Here is a 21,950-nt window from a genome sequence, read left to right as displayed (position 1 = left end):
GGCACATCCAAACTCCTCCCGGGGCCACGTGACACGGACCCGCCAGCCACCCCAGGATGTCTCTTCACACCACTAGAAGCCAGACAGACGCCAAAGCTGTGGATCGAGTCCACACCAGCCCCGTGCACGGCCACAGAAGCCACACGGCAACAGGATGACCTCTACCCAGAAGGCTCCTTCTCCTCCCCTAAGGGCGGGGCCTGCTCTGGAGCAATCCCTCACCAGCTGTGCCCCACCCCACTCACGGGTCTGGACCTCAGCCACTGGGTGTCCCACAGGGTGAGAGACCATGTCAGGTGTGCCAGGTAAGTGGCCTGAGGGGAGCAGCGTCCTTGTGTCCACCTCTCCCCACACCTGAGTCATTCTTTGTGCCGTGGGCCACCTGGCGTGGCCGACTTGGAGGCTACCCGTGGGTTCCTGGCGGGTAGCGCAGGAGAGGAACAGCTGAGACTGCCTCAGGGGGCCACGGGGCCAGGAGGGGGCTCTGGGGCTGGGGGCCACGGCGCCCAGAGCTGCCGTAGGAAGGGCACGCAGGGCGCTGTCCCACCATGCACTGGGCCAGCGCTGCAGCGATCTGCTGGATGTCGTCCACGGTGTTGACCCGCAGGGAGACCAGGGTCTCCGTGATGTTCTTGCGTATCTGGGCTCGCAGCTGCTGCTCCTGGCTCGACTCCGCTGCCACAGCGGGGGCCTGCTCGTACTGGGGTGGGCGGTGGGCAAAGGGAGCGTCGGCAGGACTGCAGACCCACCCAGCAACGCAGCCCCCACAGCGCCTGGTACTCAGCTACGTGCGGTTATGCTGTGTGGCCTGAGCTGTTTCTTCGATGGCAAAACGGGACAAGCCCAGCTGCTGTCCTGGGGCCAAGGGGCACCGGAGGGCGTGTGGGCGGGCACAGGGGAGGACCTGGCATGTGGTGGCTGCTAAGGGCAAGAGGCTTGCTTCGGGTACATTAGGGATTCTGTTGGGGGCCAGGGGACAGGCAGGAGTACTAGCCTAAGCCCCCCCCCAAAGTGGACCAGATGCTGGGGCATCCCCTCCCTGCCCACACTGACCTCATTGAGCACAGTGACGAGGGCCAGTGAGTACTCAATGACATGCTGGGGGTCAGCCTGTCTCAGCAGCCCAGGCAGCACGCTGGCAGTGAGGCCGTGCAGCCAGGCGGTGAGCCCCGGGGTGCTGCCATTGGGCTCCGGAAGGGCGATGGCCAGAGACCTACAGGGCGGAAGGGGGCTGTGAGCAGACAGTGGTCACCAAGGCTCCCCCCCCACAGGCCCAGCTCACCTGTTGAGGGCGACGACAGCAGCACCCAGCTGGTCCTGCACAACCACAGCCAGGCCCACCTCAAAGCGCGGCCTGAAGCCAGGGGGCAGCACAGCCCCGTAGGTGGAGAGGCTGCCCTTGTAGATGCAGAACTCCTCGCAGAGGCCCTGGCGACAGCGCCGCAGCAGGAGGGCATACACCAGGGGGGCACCCGCGTCCTCGGCATCCCGCCAGCCTGCGGGACCCCACAGCGTCAGCACGCACACCAGCATCCCGGGCGTACGGTCCCCGGTGCAGGCCTGCACTCACCTGTACATTCGAAGTGCACCTTGGTGGTGAGGGCCCACACAGCGTCCAGCGGGAAGAGGCGGCAGGAGCCCCCAAGGGGCGGGCGGTTAGGGGACAGACGGATGGAGGCGCAGCCCTCCTCCTCGCCAGAGCTGCCCAGCACGGTGAGCGTGAACGTGTAGCCCTCGCCATCCCGCAGCACGCCCTGCCGCACCACCAGCCGCATGCCTGTGCTGCCTGTGGACGTGGTGGTCTCGTCCAGCACCAGAGTCTTGTTGCTGAAGGTACGCGCGGCCCAACGCTGTGGGCGGGGCACCGCGGTGAGGAGGCGGCACAGACCCCGCCCCTTGGGCCCCGGCCCCGCCCCGCCCCGCCCCATGGCTCACCCCTCGCTTGGAGCCGCCGCTGCAGTTGTGGCAGCGGCCCTCCAGGTACACGTGGGAGCTGCGGCTCACTTCATACACCGCCTGTGCCTTGCAGGACACACACTCCAAGGACACGATGGGCACCCGGCCAATCCGGATCAGCACCTGGGGATGGGTCGTGTTCCCAGAAAGCCCAGTCTGCCCAGCCGGGCCGCTCCCCAGCTGGGAAGGCACCTCTGGGCAGACCTGCTACCTGTCAACCTGAGCCCCAGGTTTCTGAGGGGCCCAGCCCCTCACCCGGTGAGCTCTGCCTGGCCCCGCACAACCCATCCTGTTTTCCATCCCCCAACCCGGACACAGGCTGGTCATCTAAAGCAGCCGAGGCCACGTGAAGCTTGTTCTGCACAGCAGGGCCCGGCTTGAGCCTGGCAGCGAGGCAGCGGGCGGCTTGCTGACAGACGGGCCCAGGGAAGGCGGGCGTGTGCGTGTGAATGGATGTAGCATGGGGAGGGACACCACAGTCCTCGCCACAGCCCTGTGTCATAGGCCCTGCTGCCCTGGGCCGGGGCTCGCTTCAGACGGCTGAGCTGGGCTGCACCTTGCTCCCAGCACCCTCTCCCCCAGCATCCCGGCACGTGGTCCCGGACACAGGCCCACACGCATCTACGCATTCGAAGTGCACAGGGGAGTGCGCTCTGAGTGGGCCCCCCTCTCGGTCAAGCCAGCTGAGAAAAGTCTGGCCTTCAGGACAGAAACAGACACCCCCACCCTGGGGCACCGGCAAGGCCAACACGGGGTCAGGTCACCTGCACGGTGGTCCTGAGCTCCCTGGCCAGCCCAGGGCAGAGGAGGGTGAGAACCGGCCAACCCCATCTGGAAACGACACACAGGCTCTGGGGAGACTGGTGGCCCCTAGGGACAGAAGGGGCTGTTTCTCGCTGCCCTTTGCACCGTCCACATACTGTTCACTTTTTATAAATCCCTGCAGCCTGTAAGGCCTCTTTAAGATTTTATGTGAAACCGTCTGCTGGCGTGGAGAGAAACAATGCCAAAGTGGAGTTTTTCATTAGATAAAATCTGCATCAAAACCAACAAGCAGTGAGGAGGCAATCTGCAGCCTCTGGAAGCATGAAAACACAGAAAACCTATGAAGCAGTAGGACTTGGGCTGTCCATGGCGTGGTCCCCTGCGCGGGGCGCACCTACCGTCTGGTTGGCGGCCTCCTCCCTCCGGCCCGCCTTCCACACGGTGAGGCTGAAGGTGTACTCCACACCGGCCTGCAGACGCTCCCGGGGGATGGTGACCACGCTGCTCCCGCGGGGCCCGAAGTTCAGCGTACACCCGCCAGCCTCGCTCTGCAGCCCACAGACAAGGGGGGGCGAGGTGCCATGAGACCCACGACCTGCCTCAAAGCAAGGCCCAGCCCGGGCACAGCCGAGGAGACCCCTCCCCATGCCGGGATCAGGCCCACCAAACGCTGAGAACGGGCTAAGCCCAGGCCTGTGCACAGTGCTGGGCATTCACTGGACCCATTAGAGAGCACGACCAAGGGCCGGGAGGATGGCCTGGCCGCGTGGCTGACCTGTGTCGAGGTCACACAGGCCCAGTGGAAGCTGAGCAGCGTCTGGTCGCCGTCCTCCAGGTTGGGGTCATAGGATTTGCTCCCGTCCAGCACCAGGTCCTGTGTGTCTGACCACACACGGTATGAGCCACCATCGATGATGGGCACCAGGCGCTCAGCGGCCATTGTCACGTTGGCCTGAATGCTACGTGCCAATGGTGTGTCCCCAAATGACACCACGAACACAAAGCAATAGTGGCCCACGGGCAGTGCCAGCCGAGGCACAACCAGCTGAGGCCGGCTCACGTCCACACCAGGCAGGGCCACTCGGGCCATGTGCGCCGGCCGCTGGCAGCTGACGGCACGGTACACCTCCCAGCGATACTCAGTCTGGTAGGTGACACAGTCACGCAGGTCAACATGGGCCTCCAGGTAGTTGCGCTGGGAGCGCCGCATCACCACCTGCAGGGGCAGGGCCACGTCCACTTCCGGCTCCCTGCAGGCCAGCACCTGGACAGTCACTGTGGCCTGTGCCACAAAGAAGCTCACCAGGTTGGAGGCGTTCACCTGCACACGGTAGTCTCCGGGCTGCAGGTACGAGTGCTCAGCCCAGGGCTCATCTGTGTCCTGCACTGGGGCCCCATCTCCGAAGTCCCAGCGGTAGGCCACGCGACGGGGGCTAGGGCTCGTGGCAGCCTCAAACCGGGCCGAGCGGTTGGTGAAGCAGCGGCCGCTCTGCAGCGCGACGTACTGGACGACGTCCTGGACCTCCACCACGAGCGTTCGGTTCTCGCTGCCCAGCGCGTTGAAGGCGCGCACGTGGATCTCCAGCAGCCCCGCAGCCACGGGTGTGTAGGTGACGTCACGGCCGGACAGGATGACCAGCGAGTCACCCTGAACCTTCTGCAAGGAGAAGTACCAGGCGTAGTCGACGCGAGAGCCGCGCTGCACCCGGGCCGTGAAGTTCCTCTCGGTGCCTGTGGCGATGCCCGGCTCGCAGCAGTTGGGCACCTGCAGCCCACTCACGGCCTCCAGCACCGAGATGCGCACCTGCGCCTGGGCCCGGCTGACGTGGTTCTCGGCCTGCACGCTCACCACGTGGTCGCCCACCCGGGGGAAGCTGCGGGAGAAACGGGGCCCGGGGAGCGCTTCCGGGCCAGCCCCGCCAACCTGCAGGCGGAAGGTGACAGCTGAGCCGGCAGCCAGCAGGATCTGGAAGTGGACAAACTGCCCAGGTGCCACCACCTTGCTGCTGGCCCACAGCACCAGGCCCACGACGGGTTCCTCCACTACGAGGCTGTGCATGGCTGTGACCCAGCTGACCGCGTTGGAGGCGTTGAGCTGGACAGAGAAGGCGCCAGCATCAGCGAAGACCACAGCGACATGCTGGCCACGCTTGTTGCCACCTGGCACAGCCCAGCACCAGCTCACATTGGTGCCTGTGGCCAGCTGCCCCCAGAATGGCACTGTGGAGCCAGCGGCCACAAAGCTGCCATCTGGCTCCCCAGCCCTGATGCTAAGGCCGCTCACAGGCACCTGCACGGCCACTTCAGTGGTGGCATTGGCCGAGCCCAGCTGGTTGCTGGCTGTGACCGTGAGCAGGTGCAGGCCGGCTGTGGCAAAGGTGTGGGTGGTGGATGGCTCGGGGGTCTCCCAGCTCAGCCCTTCCTCCAAGGACCAAGTGTAAACGATGCCGCTGCCACCAGCCAGGGCAGCACAGAGGGTGACGCTTGTGTTGACAGCAGCTGGGTTGGGGGAGGCAACCACACTCAGCCACCCCACGGGCTCCACGAAGTCCACAGTGCGGTTGGCCCAGGCACTGCCCAACATGTTGGTGGCCCGCAGCTGAATGTGGTAGGTGCTGGCCTCGAGGGCACTGAGCGAGAAGCTCTTGCCACTGCCGACCAGGGCTGGGCCACCATCCCGCTGGGCGGTCCAGCTGTAGGAGATGTTGGTGCCGTCCCTGACCACGGCCTGCAGCTGCAGCGTGTGGTTGGTGGGGAAGCAACAGTTGCCACCACCGCCCACCACCTGCAGCCCCTCGATGAACTGCAGGACGTAGATGAAGATGCTGTCCTGGGCGGAGCCCACCTCGTTCTCAGCCGTGACGATGATGTTGAAGGTGCCCACCGAGCGGAAGGTGTAGGAGATGGTGGGGCCCCCAGGAATGGGCGTGCAGCGGTCACAGAGCACCCAAGAGTAGTGCACGTCACTGCCCGCCTTCAGCGAGGTGCTGAAGCTCACGCTGCCATTCAGGGGCACCGCTGTGCGGCTGGCATTGAGGCTGAGCCCCTGCACGCGCCGCTTCACTGTGACGTTGAGCCAGGCCTCGCTGCGGCTGACCCCGTTCCAGCCGGCCACCCGGACAGTGAAGTCACCCGTGCTGTTGTAGGCATGGGTGACCTCCGGGCCCTCAAGCCAGCTGCCGTCCCCCAGCTCCCACAGATAGGTGGCGGGGTGCCCACGGCCCAGGGCAGAGAAGAGGTAGGGCTGCCGCAGCTCCAGCACGTGGGAGCCGTTGACCCTGACGCCCGCGAGCACCACAGGCTCCTGCACCTCCACCAGAGCCGAGTCATTGGCGGCAGACACGTTGTTGGACACGGTGACTGTCACCAAGTAGGAGCCTGGTTCGCGGTAGGTGAATGCAACCTCAGGGCCCCAGGTGCAGGTGGAGGCGGCATCCGTGGTGCCCAAGTCCCAGGCGTAGCGGTAGGGGAACAGCGGCCAGGCATACGCCACCAGCCGGGCCTCATCGCCAAGCCGCACGAACTGCCGCTCTGGCTGCACGGTGACATTGCCCACCTCGGGCTCCACACACACGCTGGTGAAGTAATGTGCCTTGTTCACACGGCTCGACAGGACCAACACCAAGGGGAATGTGCCACTCCGTGTGAAGTTGTGTGTTACCGTCGGGGACCCTTGGATGGTCATGTTAGAGGAGCCGTCCCCAAAGGTCCAGTCGAACTGGTAGCGGGCAGGGTCCCCGGTGACGTGGGCCGTCAGGCGGGCATCGGGCTGTGCGGGGATGCAGGTGGCAGGCTCGATGCGTAGCACCTCCAGGACAAAGACCTGCACCTGCAGGCTCTGAGCTAGGTGGCCAGCAGGGCTGGCCGCACCCACGGTCACCGTGCAGTTCTGTGCCCGCAGGTACACGTGCTCCACCGTGGCCTCGGGGCCTGTGAGCACAGTGCCGTCCCCCATGTCGAAGGTCCACGTGACGTTGTCGCCCGTCTCCACGACGGCGCTGACCACAACAGGCGCACCCTGCTCCACAGCCGGGCTCACGTGCACGCTCAGGCCTCGGAGCTCCTCGAAGACTCGGACACTCGCCTGTGCCGCCGCACTGCTCACCGTGTTGTTGACCTCCAGGCGGACGAGGTACGCGCCCCTCGAGGTGTAGGTGTGGTTGACCACTGGCTGGTTCTGCTTCAGGATCGGGGAGCCGTCCCCGAAGTCCCACGTGTACAGGATGTCACCAGGCGAGGGCAGTGGGTGTGGGTAGAAGGTGACAGGCTGGCCAGTCACCAGGATGCTGCTGCTCATGCCCACGGCCACGGCAGGCAGGGTGGAACGCACACTGACAGGCACCTGCTGCGTCAGGTTCTCGAAGGCGTTGGACGCGAGCACAGTCAGGCTGTACTCACCTGTGGGGACAGGCCCGGAGTGGGGCAGCTGCGTGACACCTGGTGAGCACATGGGACCCCCCTCCTGGGCGAGGAGCAGGCCCCACATCGAAGCATTAGCAGCTACACCCTCGACCGGGCTGCGAGCATGTGGGACAGCACCAGCTGCAGCCGGCTGAGGTGGGCTGGGACCACCTCTCCGCCACACTCAGGTTACAACGCAGCAAGCACGAGGCCAGGACACAGCTCGGCCTGCCCTGCTACTGAGGAGGCATTAGCGTGTGTGGGGCATTCCGGAATTTTAAAAATTAAAAGGCTGAGAGCAGGGGATGGGAAGGGCCAGTTTCTGGCCAGCAGATTCGATTCACAGGGTTCAGGGGCCCTGTCCACCCCCACCACTCACACCCAGGCACTCACCTTCACCCCAGGAAGGGCCCAGAGCCATTAACCCTAGCAGGTCACGGTGGAGGGGATGAGGGCTGTCCCCCAGGGGGATTGTCCCTGGAGGAACTTGCCCCAGGGGGAGGGCTGCCCAAGCTCAGAGCCCCCAGAGCAGTTGCCCTGCCCTCACCTGGGGCGGCGTAGGTGTGCGTGGCGTTGTGCTCCACCAGCACCTGGGCCACTGCCGGGTCAGGGACCTGGAAGGACTCATTGTACGGAGGCTTGAACTGACCCAGTGTCTGCTCCCCGTCCCCGAAGGTCCACCTGCCAGGGCGGTGGGCAGGCAGTGAGCAGACCACACAGGGCGGCAGCGGGGCTGGAACACACGGTGGGGGTGCCCACTGGCCCAGCTGCACCTGGGCCCTACAGGGGCTCCCTCCTAGCTCCTCCATCCGGGCACCCCAGCTCTGCGGTGCCAGGTCCTCCCACCCCCTCCCACGCAGCCCTCCCAGGGTCCTGTGCACCTGGTACCCCCTGACAGATGAGGAAACTGAGGCTCAGAAAAGCAACGCTCTGGCCTGGGGTCCCACAGATGAGGCTAGGGGCTGGGACAAGAACCTGGCTGGCCACCCTCTCCCACTGCCAGGCCCCAGGCGCTCACAGGAAGGCCACCTCCACAGCCGAGTCCACCAGCACGCTGGCCGTGAGTGCCAGCGTGGCGTTGGGGGGCAGCACAGCCGGCACCGCAGACACCTGTAGGCCCCGCATCCTGTTCATCCGCTCCACGGAGACGTTGTAGTTCACCGTCACGTTGCTCACGTGGTTGGAGGCTGTCAGCTGCAGAGACAGGCATGAGCCACCGCCGGCCATGAGGACAGTGGACGGGGAGGCCGTGGCCCCACTCGGCCCTCCTCCTGCGCTCGGCCACGGCCACAGCAGACCCGTGGGCAGGGCGGAGCAGAAGGCAAAGGTGAGAGCCTGGGTGCCCAGGACCCCGCCCCGCCCACCTGCCCACCTACTGAGAGCTTGAAGACGGCAGCGCTCTGGTAGATGACGTTGAAGACCACGTTGTGGAAGGTCAGGGACTGCTTGTCGTCAATGGTCCACCGGAAGACCACGTCTGAGCCGGCCTCCACCATGGGGCTGTACCTCTGGGGGAGGGTGCGGCATCAGCCAAGGTCAAAACCCTACCCCAGCCAGGAGTCTTGTGGAGGATCACTCTGCCCTCGGGTCCTGTCCACCCGCCTGGACTCACCCTGCTGGGGGGGCTGGAGAACGCCAGCATGGCGCCCAGGGGGCTGGTGGGCCTGCAGCTGAACCACAACTGGCAGACCCCCACGTTGGGGAGGAGAGGGGTGTGGCCCGGGCCCAGCCTGGACTCGAGAGGCTGCGTGGGATGGGGGCCACGTGGGCACTGATTTCAGATCAAGACTTGGCTCTCCAACCTCCAGCCGCATGGTCTTGGTTATGCCTTGGCCTCTCTGCCTCAGTTTCCCCATCTGTATAGTGGACCTAGTACCAGCTACAAAGAGTCAACCTATCTCCGAGTTCTCACAGAGCCCCTATCCAGGCTCCTGCCCCAGCTCCTAGCTGGACAGCTTGGGGCCCTCAGGAAGATCTGATCAACCGACAGAACAGACGTCACCGGGGAGCTTGGATCCAGCTCCCAGCACAACCTCTCAAGTCATGTGAGGCCCTTCCAGTGACCTCTGGTGCAGGGGATGGGCAACCCCGGAAGAGGACAGCCCCCATTCCTGCATGGCCCCAGCACAGCCCCCATGGGGGCCGGCAGACTCTCCCATCAGAGCTTCAGACTCCCTCAAAAGCCGCTCATGTTAGCCAGGTGGGAGCACAATAGCGGGCCTGGAAAATGCACCTGGACACACAGGGCCTCGTACGAGGTCAGGTGGGCAAAGAGTTAGATGATTTGTTTCATGAAATGTGAGCAGAAAAAAACGCTCATAGAGTGGCTGTTTCAGCTATGACTTTTTAGTAATCTAGAAGTTAGTGAGTGGCCTGAGGAGGGACCTGACAAGACCCGGGAAGACGGGCCCCCATCCTGTGGGGCACCTGCTCAGGGCGGGGCTGCAGGCCACACTCACCACCAGGACTCCCTGCAGCACACGGGCCTCAGGGCTGGGCATGGCACGGAGGCCACAGATGGGTTCCTCGGCTGTCACCCGCAGGCTGAGGTTGGCCTGGCTGGCGCTGTTCTCTGCCACAACCTCCACCGCGTGCTCCCCCTCACTGAGACCGGGCAGTGCCAGCACCGAGAACAGGGTGTCGTTGGTCTCCTGGTGGCAGCCGGGCGCAAAGGTGGCCACCGTGGCAGGGCAGGCAGCCTCAAAGGGCGCACTGACATTGCCCCCGGGCCAGCGAGCCGTGGCCGTGGCATTGACACCAGAGTCCACCTGGAGCACCAAGGCCGAGCTGTTGGTTGACACAAAGAGGTGGCCGTCCTGTGGGGCAGGGTGGATGACCCGCAGCCCGGTCACTGGGGAGACCACACTGAAGATGCAGGACAGGTTGCGCCTGGACACACTGTTCTCCACCACGGCCTGGACCGCGTAGCGGCCTGGACGCTGCAGCCCAGGGTTGGGCCCCAGGCCCAGCAGCGGGGTGACGCGCTCTGTGGCTGCGAACACACGCAGGGCGCAGGCGGGGCCGGCCCGCGCTCCCTGCAGCTGGGCGGGCAGGTGGGCCAGCCAGGCCGAGGCATTAGTGAAGAGGTACGGGGCATGGAGGCCAGAGTGGCTGGGGGCCAGCGGGCAGCGCAGGAGGGTGCCTGGGCCAGCGTCGTGCTGCAGTCCAATGAGGTCACCAGGGAACACGGGGACATCCTGCCCGAAGAGGGTGACCTGCAGGGGAGGGAGGTAGAGCTGCACCAGGTCCTCACGGTCAGGGTCTGCAGGGACCACTGGGCAGATGGGGCTCCCAGCTGGGAGTCTCAGCACCACAGACCCTGCTTCGTGGATTCCCCACCCCCTAGGTGCTCATACTAGGGACAGACAGGACAGCTGCACACAAGGGACACCACAGGAAGAGGGTGCAAGCAGAGTGGGCTGCCTGGATGGGCAGGGCCCTTGATAGACGCTGGGGCCCAGATCTCAAGGATGGGAAGGAACCAGCGTGCTGACAGGCAGATCAGGCACAGCAGGTGCAAAGGCCCTGGGGCTGGAGCTGCTCTTGCTGGGAGATGGGCCAGGGCCTGCTGGGGCGGAGGGGGCAGGAGAACCCGCATCCTGTCGCTTTGGCAGGGAGACCCGGACCTTGGGTGGCTGAGGGGAAGGTGGTCTGGGAAGCTGGTTGGAGACAGACAGACCTAGGTTGGGGACACACACCGAGTACTGTGCGGGGGGCCCTGCAGGAATGGAGAAGAGGAACTCCCTCCATAGCGTATAGGTGGCCCCGTGGAGCCCAGGCCCTGACGTGAACCCACTGGCACAGGCCCGAGGGTGACAGGAGGCGTCCAGTGGCACGCAGGCATTGGCTCCAGGGCACCAGCGTCCCTCTGGCACACACTCAGGGGCCAACTCGGTCTTGTTGTCCAGGGACCCACTCTCAGGCTCACTGCTGTTTTCTGGGACCCCTGCGAGCAGAGAGGAGTGTCAGGGGTCCTGATTTGCCAACAGGACCCTGGCTTGTGCCCTGATGAACCTGACCCCGGCCATAATGCCAGGGCTCGCCAGGCAGCATGCCTACCCACCCCAGCCCCGACGCCCCTGCCCTGGCCAGCTGACTGGCTCAGGGCAGCCCCCATCCCTCCTTGGGACACCCAGCATATAGCGTCTGTAGACCCTGTTCTCTGTCCACCTCGAGGCTGGGAACTAGCCTGGAGGCCAAGGGATCAGCAGACGTGAGCGCTCACAGAGGCCATCCTGCCCCCAACTCCCACTGCCTCCGCACAGTCGCACCTGTTCCTCCCGAGAGCCGGAGCACCTGCAGCCGCAGCTGGGCAGGCTGCCTGAGCTCCTGGGTCCCAAAGTCGGCTGCGGTGAGGAAGGCTTCTCGGCTCAGGCTCAGGCCAGGAAACACCATGACCTGGTGGGGGAGAGGGGCCACCTCAGCTTCGCAGACCCCGCCCCACCTGGGGGCCTGGACTCCCCAAGCCCAAACACTCGCCAGGACCGAGGGGAAGAAAGCCATCAGAAGGCCTTCCCGTGGCAACCACAGGCCTCATTTCATGTCACTTGGGAGGAAAAATGTCAAAACTGTCTATGAGAAGCATATCTTGGTTTTTAGAAAAAATTCACACACACTCATAGAAAAGGCTCAGGAGGCCAAGGCGGGAGGATCACTTGAGGCCAGGAGTTTGACACTAGCCTGAGCAAGAGGGAGATCCTGGGATCTCCACAAAAAAAAAAAAGGAAAAGGAAAATTAGCCAGGCGTGGTGGCACGCGTCTGTAGTCCCAGCCACTCGGGAGACTGAGGCGGGAGGATCAATGGAGCCCAGGAGTTGGAGGCTGCAGTGAGCTACCATGACAGCACCGCACTCCAGCCTGGGCAACAGAGCGAGACCCTGTCTCAAAAAAAAAAAAAAAAACCAACAAGAAAGAAAAGAAAAGGCTCAGGGGGATTTTCGGCATCCTTCTGGGTCTTGGAGTTAAATGCTTTTGCCCTCTGCACCCCAGATTTTCCAAACTGTCCATGCTGAGCCCTTAATAAGGCCCGAAAGACCCAACTTGTGTTTCAAGGAGACACACAGTCGCTGGGATAAGGCGAGGCCTCCCGGAGGTGGGGAAGGAGGTTCTAGGACGTGGAGGAGCTGGCCTACCTCCACGGGCTCCCGGGGGGCCGAGAGGACTTCCTGCTGTGCCAGTGGACTCAGAGGTCCCTGCAGGTCCCCGCTGGGCACTCCCACAAAGAAGTTCTCAGCATCCCACACTGGGCCTGGGTGGCAAGCGTGCAATGAGGTGCTGGTCCCAGGCCAAGGAGGACAGCTGGGGACAGACATCCAGGTGGGGCAGACCCGGGACTGAGCCACCCGGCAGCTGTACCCCCGGCTCCCTCTTTGCTTCTTCCAGGGCAGCCTCAGCCCAGGCACAGTAGTGGGTGCTCAGCAAACATCTCACCAACAGCGAACATCTAAGAAGTGCGCGTGGGAAAGGGGCAGCCCGGCCCCCCCACCATCTCCGCACACACCTCCGGGCCGCAACTCGCAGACGTAGCTGTGCGGTGCCGAGCACAGGTCCGTGTTACACCGCCCGGCGGGCCCGAGCCGCACGCAGTGCTCGGCCGTGGCGGGGTGCGGCTCCCCGGGCAGCCAGTTCTGGCAGCTCTCCAGGCTGAAGGCCTCGCCCTGGGGGGCCGGGCCTGCCTCCGCCCCCTGCACAGCTGAAAAGCCGATCCATACGTCCAGGCTCCTGCAATCACAGGGCAGGGCACTCAGCGGGCTCCTCTGTCCTCCCACCCTCAGGGGACACGCCCCTCCCAGCAGCCTGTCGGGTGGGCCCTATCACTGTTCCTGTTTTCCAGATGGGGAGACTGAGTTTCAGAGACCAGGGGAGCAAGGCCCACACACCAGGGCTGCAGCAGCGTCCACGCAGCCACCCGTGCCCAGGGGCCAGTGCACTCAGCCAGGGGTGACTTGTGGGGCTTTGTGTCAGACAGGTCCAAGGGCCATGGGCCACCCACACTTGCCCTGCAGGGAGGCTCCTGGGGCAGCATTTCGGGATCAAGACAACCTCACGTCGGCCCCAAACAGGCTGCCCCGACAGCTCTGCCGGGGTAGGAGGCCCCTCCTGGGGGCAGAGGGCACAGACCGGGAGAGGAGCTGTGCTTGGGCCCATTAACCATGACGTTGGGGCCCCGATTTCACCTTCCAGCTGTCCCCACTGGGGACATTCAGGGTGTGGTCAGCTGCTGACGTGACAGTAGCCCCCAGCCCTCCGCCCACACAGACCCCCAGGAGAGGCAGGGGGGTCCAGCCTCCATTCCCATCCAGCTCTGGGGCAGCAAGATAAGGCCTGACCCACTGCCTGGAAGCACAGGGAGGGGACGAGAGCCCAAGGTGTCCTCCGCAGTGTGGGCAGCTCATGGCTACCCCGCCCGCCCCAGGAAGGGAAGTGGGTGGGGGTGGGGGGAAAGAAAGCCAGAGCCCACCTTTCGGGAGGGCCCAGGATCCTCCACGAAGGGACAGGGACAGAACAGGGGCAAGGGACAGGGTCCAGGTGCACCTCCCACACGTGGTGCATCCTGGAAGTGTTCAGAGGCCACTCCAGCCTATGTCTACCTCCATGTGTGCAGAGCTGAGAGGAAGGGCCACCAGCACACGCTTCCTCATCAGTCAGGCCCACAGCTGCACGCGGCCCCTCTAGCCACCCCCACGTGTCCTCCTGAGCCTCCTCAGGCTCTGACCCCACCCCAGTGTACTGGAGACCCCCCACCTCAAAGCCCCTGGCGGGGAGTAGGAACAGGCACCTGGTGACCTGGGAGACCAGGAAGCGCTGGACGGCAGGACTGTCCACCATGGCCAGGGCGGCCCCAGCCCAGGCCCGGCACTGCTCCTGCGCCTGCAGCCAGGCCGCCTTCTCCACCACCAGGCGGTAGCAGTGCCCGTTGCCGGGGAAGATCTCCGTGTCCGAGGGGCAGAGCGGGTGCACCACTGGAGCCCGGCAGGCAGGGAGAACAGGTCAGGGTGTGCCCGAGGCTGGGGTGCCAGGCCCTGCCCTACCCACCCCAGCCCTGGGGAAGAGGGGGAGGCCCCGTGGGGAGTGTGCACCTTGGGCTGGCACCTCGTCCAGGGCCACAATGCTGTAGGTGGCCTTGAGGCCTGAGCCACCACGATTTAGGACTCCGAGTTCAAGGCTCTCATCACTTTTCACCAAGGACGGGCACACAAGCTCCACAGCAGCGGGCGCTGCCTCCACCTGCACCTCTGTCTCCAGCGGGACCAAGCCAGCCCCCAGGGCCAGCACGGCCACCACGTGATAGCGCCCAGGCAGCACATAGCGGTGCGTGGCGGCTGGACCAGCAACATCCACCCTGGGGGAGCCATCGCCAAAGTCCCAGCGTGCAGAGCTGATGGGGAGGGGGGCAGCAATGTGGAAGGCTGCTGGCCGGCCAGAGGCCAGGGGTCCGTGGGGCCCCACCAGGGAGGCCCCTGGGGAGGCACGGAAGACATGCTGGAGGAGGGTGGGGCCCCCGCAGGCAGGGGCAGGAGGTGGCAGGGGGCTGGAGCAGAGGGACAGGCAGGCCGAGGAGGTGTTGGGGGGCTGGGCTGCCCCACACAGGCACTGGCCCTGCTCTGAAAGGGCTGCTAGGCTCTGGCCAGCTGAGAAGCAGAAGGCGCCACAGGCCTCAGGGTCCAGCAGGCCCTCGTGGGCCGCCGAAAAGGCTGCTGTTGCCACCGTGCCCGAGCTGTTGTCAGGGAGGCAGGCGACATACTCCTCACCTAGAAGGGGCAGAAAGGCTGGTCCCCCTGGGCTCCCACCTCCTCCTGGCCCCAACATCTTCCCAACCCCAAGGTCCCAGACTGGAACCCCAGCAGCTGTGTGGCACCCACAGCCCCGGCACGGTCCCACCCCACATGCGTCTGCTCCTTGGGCCCATCTGCTGCTCCCCACTGGGCTGGGGGCCCCGAGCAGCTGCAGGGCTCTGCCTGGCCGGGTCCTGCCCCACCTGCCTGCACTCACCACAGCCGCTGTCCAGCAAGGGGGTGCCGAGGAGGGGCTGGCCGGCCAGAGGGCCAGGCCCAGCACACGTGGCCGCCTCGGGCTGCACCACGCGAACCCGCTGCTGCTCCACCCAGCGCGGCAGCCAGGCCAAACCACAGTCACACTCAAACGGGTTCCCACTCAGGTTTCTGCAAGGGAGGGGCAGGCGTGAGGCCCCAGGCCTGGCCTGGGGAAGGGTCTGTAACCGGCCTATCCTGGGGGCAGCCAGGGCCTGGGGCCTCCCTCTGCCCCCTGCCCACCCCAGAGGGGCTCCAAGCAGGGAGGCCAACCACCCCCAGGTCTGGTCTCCAATCTGGGAGTGGGTACGGGGCCAGCTACAAGGGCAGAAGGAATACTGGAGAACCAAGGATACGGCCACTGACACCCACCAGAACAATGCAACTCACATTTCACTTAAATTAAATAAATTAGCAAATATTCCTTCCTCTAACGTAGAAATTTCGTTGTTGCTTATGTCCCTGGAAGAAAGAAGGCCATTAGGCAAGGTCTGACAGAAACCCCCCAGTCCTACAGTGGCAGGCAGCTGCCACCTGTCCGCCCGGAGTAACCCCTGGGCGCAGCACAGCGGGGAGGGACACTCACAGCTCCGCCAGCGCCGAGAGGTTGGCCAGAAGCCCGACGTCCAGAGCCTGCAGCAGGTTGTGGGAGACGTCTCTGAGAAGCAAGCGGCCACAAGTCAGGGCCGGAGTCCCCGCAGAACACGAGGCCGTCCCTCGGCCACCCCCAGGAGATTCCCAGCACCCCCAAACTGTGGCCTCTCACCCTCCAAACTCCCCATTCCCAGGAGCCAGAAGGGGGACCTTTCTGATGGAGGGTCCGAATAAACGCTCATCTGGGGACACGGGGCAGGAGAGAGTGGGGGCCCCTCAGCACCCCACAGCACACCTCGGCCCTGGGCTGGGGCCGCACAGCAAGATCACAAAGACCTGCTGACCTTGGACACCTGGGCAGGCCCCCCAGCCACCCCAGGCCCGCCGCCAAGAGCCAAGGCCCCCCATGTCCTGCCCCACGCCCAACCGGGTCCCACACCACCAAGGGCTGACCTCACCCACCCTCCACACAGGGTTCAGAATGCACTGGGGTTCCCACCTCAGAATGTCCCCAGATGCAGAGGGGGCACAAAGAAATGGGGAGGGGACCCTGGATGACCCCAAATCCTAGTGATGGAGATGGCCCCCATTAAACCCCAAGTTTAGCCGGGCGCGGTGGCTCATGCCTGTAATCCCAGCACTCAGGGAGGCCGAGGCAAGAGGAACACTCGAGGCCAGGAGTTCGGAGGCCAGCCTGAGCAGGAATGAGACCCCGTCCCTACTAAAAATAGAAAACTAGCCAGGCGCAGCGGTGTGCGCCTGTAGTCCCAACTACTCGGGAGGCTGAGGCAGGAGGACGGCTTGAACCCAGGAGTTTGAGGTTGCCATGAGCTATGACAACATCACTGCGCTCTAGGCTGGGCAACAGAGCGAGACTGTCTCAAAAATAAAAAAAAAAAAAGACACCCTGAAGTTTAACATGACCCTGATAACAACCCCACTATCAACAAGATATGAAGGCTCATCCTGAGGCACCAACACCAGTGAGCAGGAGCCAGCAGGAAACATGTGACACGGATCTGCTGCTCCACGCTGTGCCTCGGGTGGGCGGGAAGGCGCCGCGGCCAGACCCTGACCCTGGGCGGACCGCGCCGGGTAACGCAGGGCGTGGGGGATCGCAGGGCATGGGGGATCGGGGCGCTGGCCCCATAGCACTGTGCTAGGACCAGACGGTCCAGCAGAATGCAGTGGCTCAAAGCACAAACCTACGAGCAGAGATAAAACATCAAAGGGCAACAGACCCAGCCCCATCCAGAAACACAAAAACCAGAAACAGACAACAGGCTGGGAAAGCACCCGCAACTTAAAGGACAGATTAAAGGCCAATGACACCCTTGCCCACAGCTGGGAAAAACCATAAAGGAAAGGCAACCGCTCCAATTAAAGGAACAAAAGGCTAAAGCAGACGCAGGCAGTTAACAAAAGAAGCACAATTGGTCAGTCATAGACGTGGGAAAAACACTCAATTTTAGTGGTAACTGCAGAAAAACCAACTGGACACAGCAACGCAGTGGCACTTTCGGTCCACCGGTGTCAGGAATGCAGCCCTGGTGCTGGGACACAGAGGTGGGACGTGCGGCCTGAGCAGCCCTCTTCGCCCAGCAACCCCCCAGGCCCTCCCGCGCCCTTCCCGCCCCCGCACAGGGACCCAAGGACACCTCAGCCCCCACCCAGCTCCCGAGGGTCTGTGCACTACCTGTGCTCCCCGCCCACGACACCTGGGCCCCTCTGCTCTCCCAGAGCCACTCACCAACTCTGCCCTTCCCAGCAAGACCACCCGGCCAGCCAAGCCCGAGGCCGGGGGCCCTCGGTCCCCCTTCCCAGCCTCCTCTCCCGTCCCCTGCCCTTCAGACCAGTCCCTGCCTGGTGTTGCCCCTCCCATCTGCTCCCGCAGCAGCCTGCCCACATACAGTGAGGGACTTCAGAGGGGAAGTGACAAAGAGGGGACCAGGAGCCACCCCAGCTGAGGCAAGGGCGGCCAAGCAGCAGCCCCAGACCCAGACAGCGGACTCAGGCCCTCACTCAAGCAAGGGGCCAGACAAGACACTGAGCATTCAGCTCACGGAGCTCGTGTGGACATGGGGGTGTGCCGGTCTCATCCCCAAGGGCCATGGGACAACCGGAAAGCCCATGCCCAGAGCATGGGGCTCAGGCACTCCAGGAAGGGGAAGAGGTCCCCGGGGACCGGGGGCCATGGGAAAGGTACCTCTGGAAGAGCTGCCTGTCACCCCAACTGAGCACAGCTTCTCCCTTGTCCCCTCCCACACACCACGATAAGGCCCAAGGCCTCATCGTGCGAGGACACATGGGCCAAAGCCAGGCAATGTGTCCACCACGTTCCTGTGAGGGGAGGGACAGCCTGGCTGCTAGGAGACCAGGGAGAAGCCACTGCCCTGGACGGGGTGAGGCAGTCAGACTCCCACCCACTGGCTAGGCACAACGCCCGAGAGAGGCAACGGCTGTGTCATGAGACACTTCAGGTGGACAAAGTAGGGGTCCCCCGTGGCTGCAGTGACACAGCTGAAGACCCTGTGCTTTGAGGAGCAACAGTGAGGGGAGAAGGTGAAGCAGAGCCCGAGGGTGAGCGCAGGCCCCCGACACGGACACGGCGACACTCCCACAGCTGCCCCCCGTGGGCACGGGGCACAGGGAGGAAGGAAAAGGGGAAACACCCTGAGATGTTTGTTCACACCCCACTTTCTGGAAAATCTACAGGAACCTGAGACGCCAGAACGGGGCATGGGGCAGGTGGTCTTTAGGGTCCCAGAGACCCCCCCCCAACCCTCGGCAATGCCTTTGAGGCGCCTTCCTCGCCTGCCAGCGGTCCCACCCTGTCACAGGTGCTGGCCACACGCTCCCTGCATACCAGTCTCGGTCCAGGACTCCTCCTCGGTGTCACCTGGGCCCTTGGCCCACAGGCAGGGAAAGCAGCAGATGGCCGTGGGGACCCCACTCAGCCAAGCTTCCAGTGGGGTCACCGTGGAACCCTCACCCGGCCCACTGCCTGAAGCCCGAGTTTCCCACGCTGCCATCTTCCGCCATGGCTGTTCTGGGGGGATGCCAGGCCCGGCCAGGCGGCCTCGCCCCCACCCCTTGGGTTCCATCTGCACCCCCGGGTGACACATCACCATCGGATGCTCTGCCCCACTCCCAGGTTCCCTGCAAGGATGGGGCAGCACAACAGGCCAGGAAGCTGTCACCAGGGCCACACGCTGGCAGAAGCACAGGCAGCAAAGCTGGCCTGGTGGCAGCTGTCCCACACACCCCTCACCCCCCACTGGGAGAGGAGCTAGCACCTGGCTGGAGCACCCCAAGGGGTCCAGCCGAGTGAGGCCCAACCTCTGGGGCAAGGGGCTGACCTGGGGATCACACACACCAGGGAAGAGGCAGGCGCGGGCTGCATGAGACCCGCGGCGCCCGCAGCGCTGGGACGTGACCTCACAGAGGTGTGGAGGGGCCCCCAGGCCTGGCCCGGCCCCTCTGCTGCTCCCTCTCCTGCTCCAAGAGGTACAAGTGGGCTAGGGAGGGGTGAAGACCTCCACTGTACCCCAGGAGTCACTGGGAGCCCACTGAGCCCCTGCACTGGGGTGGTCCTGACTCCCCCGTCTTCCAGATCAGATGTTCTTGGAGGGCACCATCCTCCCACCTGTGGGGTGTGGGGCCTCGGCCCCCCGGGAGTTTGTCCACAGGCACCTCACAGCCAACCCTGGGCACCTGGCTCCCATCTTCCTGGCGAAAAGCAGGAACTGGGGGCTCCCCCTCCCCTTGCTCGCAGGGCTCTGCCGGTCCAAGAGGAAGGTCGGGTGATGCCCTGAGGCACAGAGGGCAGGGCAGTCTCTGGGTGGCTTTCTGCCCCACCTGGAGGCCAAGGAGAGGGTCCCCACAAACGTCTGGAGCTTTGTTCCGTGGGACACCTCCAAGGGCCATCCCTACCTGGGAGCTGAAGGGACCCTGACCCACAGCCTAGCAGCCTCAGTTTCCTCCCGAGACGAGGAGGGGAGTAGCCCACGTGCCCGCTCTCCGGTCCAGATGCCGGGCGGGGTCTGGGGGCTGGCCGGAGCCCCCAAGGAAACATCTGCACATTCCAGACTCGTGTGGTCAGCGGCGCGGGCGAGCGCCAGGCCCGGCACCCCCACCCCGCGCTGGATGCCTCGCTGGAAACAGGGCTTGAGGGGACGGGCTCCGCAGGGGCCGCCTGCGGACATTATGTAACCCGGGCCTCCCAGCCAGTTGCCTCCTCCCTCTGGCAGGACAGGACAGCGCAGCAGCCGGGGGCACCCACGCGCCCCCCGCAAGGCCCAGTTGCCGGCCAGCCCTGTCCTCTCCCAGAGGAGCCCCATGCCCCCTCAGCCCAGCATGAGGGAGCCCCAGACACGTCCCTGCCTAGAGCCAGGCCCAGGGCAGAAGAAAAGAGAGTGGATGTCAAGCCCCTTGGCCAGGGTGGGGGACAGGGCCGGGACCCCAGGGGCTCACTAAAGGCTCCTTCCTTTCGGGAGCCGAGCCCTGTGACCTCATTCTGTTCTCATCCCCTTTGCTCTTCTATTTATGGCGAGTGAGGCTGGCTTCCAGGGCCGGAAATGATGATGTTTAAATTAATTCAAGTTGGGGGGGAAGCTCCTGGTGACACCCACCCCACTTCCCCAGGGGAGGGGTGGGGAAGCCCAGCAGACCCAGCCCCCAGCCCCTCACCAGGGCCCCTCGAGTTGGCAGGGTGAGGGGAGGTGGCTCTGAGACAGAAGGAAAGGCCCCCAGGGCCCAGGCAGCAGGCGTGAGCCCCTTGGCCAACAGCCTGGTGTGTGAGGATCATAGTCCTAGGGTGTTCGGACTAGGAGGAGAGCCCCACACCTTACGGGGCCTTTGGGGGGCAGTCTCTCCTCATGGAGCCAGCCTCACAGGTACCAGATCCTCCCACAACTGAGCTGTCATAACCTGGGGGTGACACAAGACCTCATGGGGCCCAGAGGCAGGGACAGGGATGGAGACTCAGGCCTCAGAGCCTGGGCGAAGGAGATGAAAAAGTGGGGTGTCCAGGGATGGCCTCCTCCACACTCTGGCAGAAAGAGCCCAGCCCTGAAGGCCGATCCAAGATGAACAGGAGCCCACCCACCCTTCTCCCTGCAGGTGGGGACCCGGGCCCACCCTTCCAGGGCAAGGGGGCAAAACGGCCCAGGCCTGAGCGCCCAGCCCCCTCCAGAATCACAGCAGGGCCAGGCACGCAGCTGACTCGGGCCAGGTGCCACGCCCAGCACTGCCGTCCATCCGCACCCAGTGAGGGCAGGAGCTGCACCAGCCCCTCCTGATGGGAGCACTGAGGCTGGAGGGCCCACCTGCTCCCCTCACACCCCCGCAGACACCGCCAGGGGTGGCCACAGGGCCCAAGTTGTTCAAGGAGAAAGGCAGGGGCGGAGCAGGTGCGGGGGTGGGGGGGGAGACTGGCCACGTGGCCCCAGCTGGGGCAGTGGGGCCCTGGGGGGCAGACAGAAGCCTTGGTCCAGCCCAGCAGCGACAATCCCATCACCCCTGTGGCTGCTGGGCAGGACCAACGGCACAGCAGCCTGAGGCTGGCACAACGACACTCAGGACCCTGGAGCCCCCTCCACTCCCTGGGCTGCAATGGCCCCTGGGCTGGGAGCCCTGCCTGAGCCTGGACCAGAAGGAAAACTGGCTTCTGCCTCTGCCTGGGGACAAAGCCCTTCCCAAGGCAACCTCACAGGACGCAGCCGCCTTCAGAGCATGGTGGTGCTGAAGGCAGGACACCGCGCTCTGCCAGGGCTGGGCCCAAGGAGCCTCAAGGGAAGAGCGAGCCCCGCCCACCTTGGCCCCCGCTGCAGCCCCTCTCCTGGCACTGGCGCCTGGGCACCGCTGGGCCCCTTGGCGAAGACAGCTGCCAAGCCATAAAGAACGAGGTGTTCCAGGAAAGGACATGAGCTGCATTTTCCAGCTGTGTCTTGTTCTGCAGGGAGACTGCGGCATACACTCCGCCGGCGCCCCCGCCACACTGGCCGCCTGCAGACGTGCCCAAGCCTCGGCCAGCTGGAGCCGCGCAGCGGAGCACAGGCCAGGCCCCGAGCACACCCGAGCACACCCGGGCCCAGACGGCTGACACCCCAGACAGCAGCAGCAGCGGGATGTTTTCATTCCAAAGGCGCTAGGCAGGCTGGGCCCGTCTGGGCTCCCGCTGCTGGCGTTGGCCACCGCAGAGTG

General features: G+C 64.8%; 1 protein-coding gene across 1 annotated transcript in view; it reads right to left on the bottom strand.

The window, feature by feature from the left end:
* Window positions 1-21,950, bottom strand: part of PKD1 (polycystin 1, transient receptor potential channel interacting) — a 44,146-nt gene that overhangs the window by 15,180 nt on the left and 7,016 nt on the right. Inside the window, exons 2-21 of the mRNA XM_069487071.1 lie at window positions 15,739-15,810; window positions 15,543-15,614; window positions 15,115-15,284; window positions 14,202-14,873; window positions 13,901-14,084; window positions 12,623-12,843; window positions 12,255-12,370; window positions 11,394-11,520; window positions 10,821-11,068; window positions 9,582-10,337; window positions 8,499-8,630; window positions 8,141-8,316; window positions 7,670-7,803; window positions 3,497-7,119; window positions 3,120-3,269; window positions 1,936-2,079; window positions 1,571-1,850; window positions 1,283-1,496; window positions 1,054-1,213; window positions 548-700 (exon numbers count right to left, since the gene is read on the bottom strand). Of these exons, the coding sequence (XP_069343172.1) occupies window positions 548-700; window positions 1,054-1,213; window positions 1,283-1,496; window positions 1,571-1,850; window positions 1,936-2,079; window positions 3,120-3,269; window positions 3,497-7,119; window positions 7,670-7,803; window positions 8,141-8,316; window positions 8,499-8,630; window positions 9,582-10,337; window positions 10,821-11,068; window positions 11,394-11,520; window positions 12,255-12,370; window positions 12,623-12,843; window positions 13,901-14,084; window positions 14,202-14,873; window positions 15,115-15,284; window positions 15,543-15,614; window positions 15,739-15,810 (7,804 nt within the window). The remainder of the gene's footprint in view (window positions 1-547; window positions 701-1,053; window positions 1,214-1,282; window positions 1,497-1,570; window positions 1,851-1,935; window positions 2,080-3,119; window positions 3,270-3,496; window positions 7,120-7,669; window positions 7,804-8,140; window positions 8,317-8,498; window positions 8,631-9,581; window positions 10,338-10,820; window positions 11,069-11,393; window positions 11,521-12,254; window positions 12,371-12,622; window positions 12,844-13,900; window positions 14,085-14,201; window positions 14,874-15,114; window positions 15,285-15,542; window positions 15,615-15,738; window positions 15,811-21,950) is intronic.

This window comes from Eulemur rufifrons, chromosome 14 (assembly GCF_041146395.1).
Source record: "Eulemur rufifrons isolate Redbay chromosome 14, OSU_ERuf_1, whole genome shotgun sequence".
Taxonomy (NCBI): domain Eukaryota; kingdom Metazoa; phylum Chordata; class Mammalia; order Primates; family Lemuridae; genus Eulemur; species Eulemur rufifrons.
The sequence above is the reverse complement of the archived record's forward strand: the minus strand, read 5'-3'. Positions and strand labels throughout refer to the sequence as shown.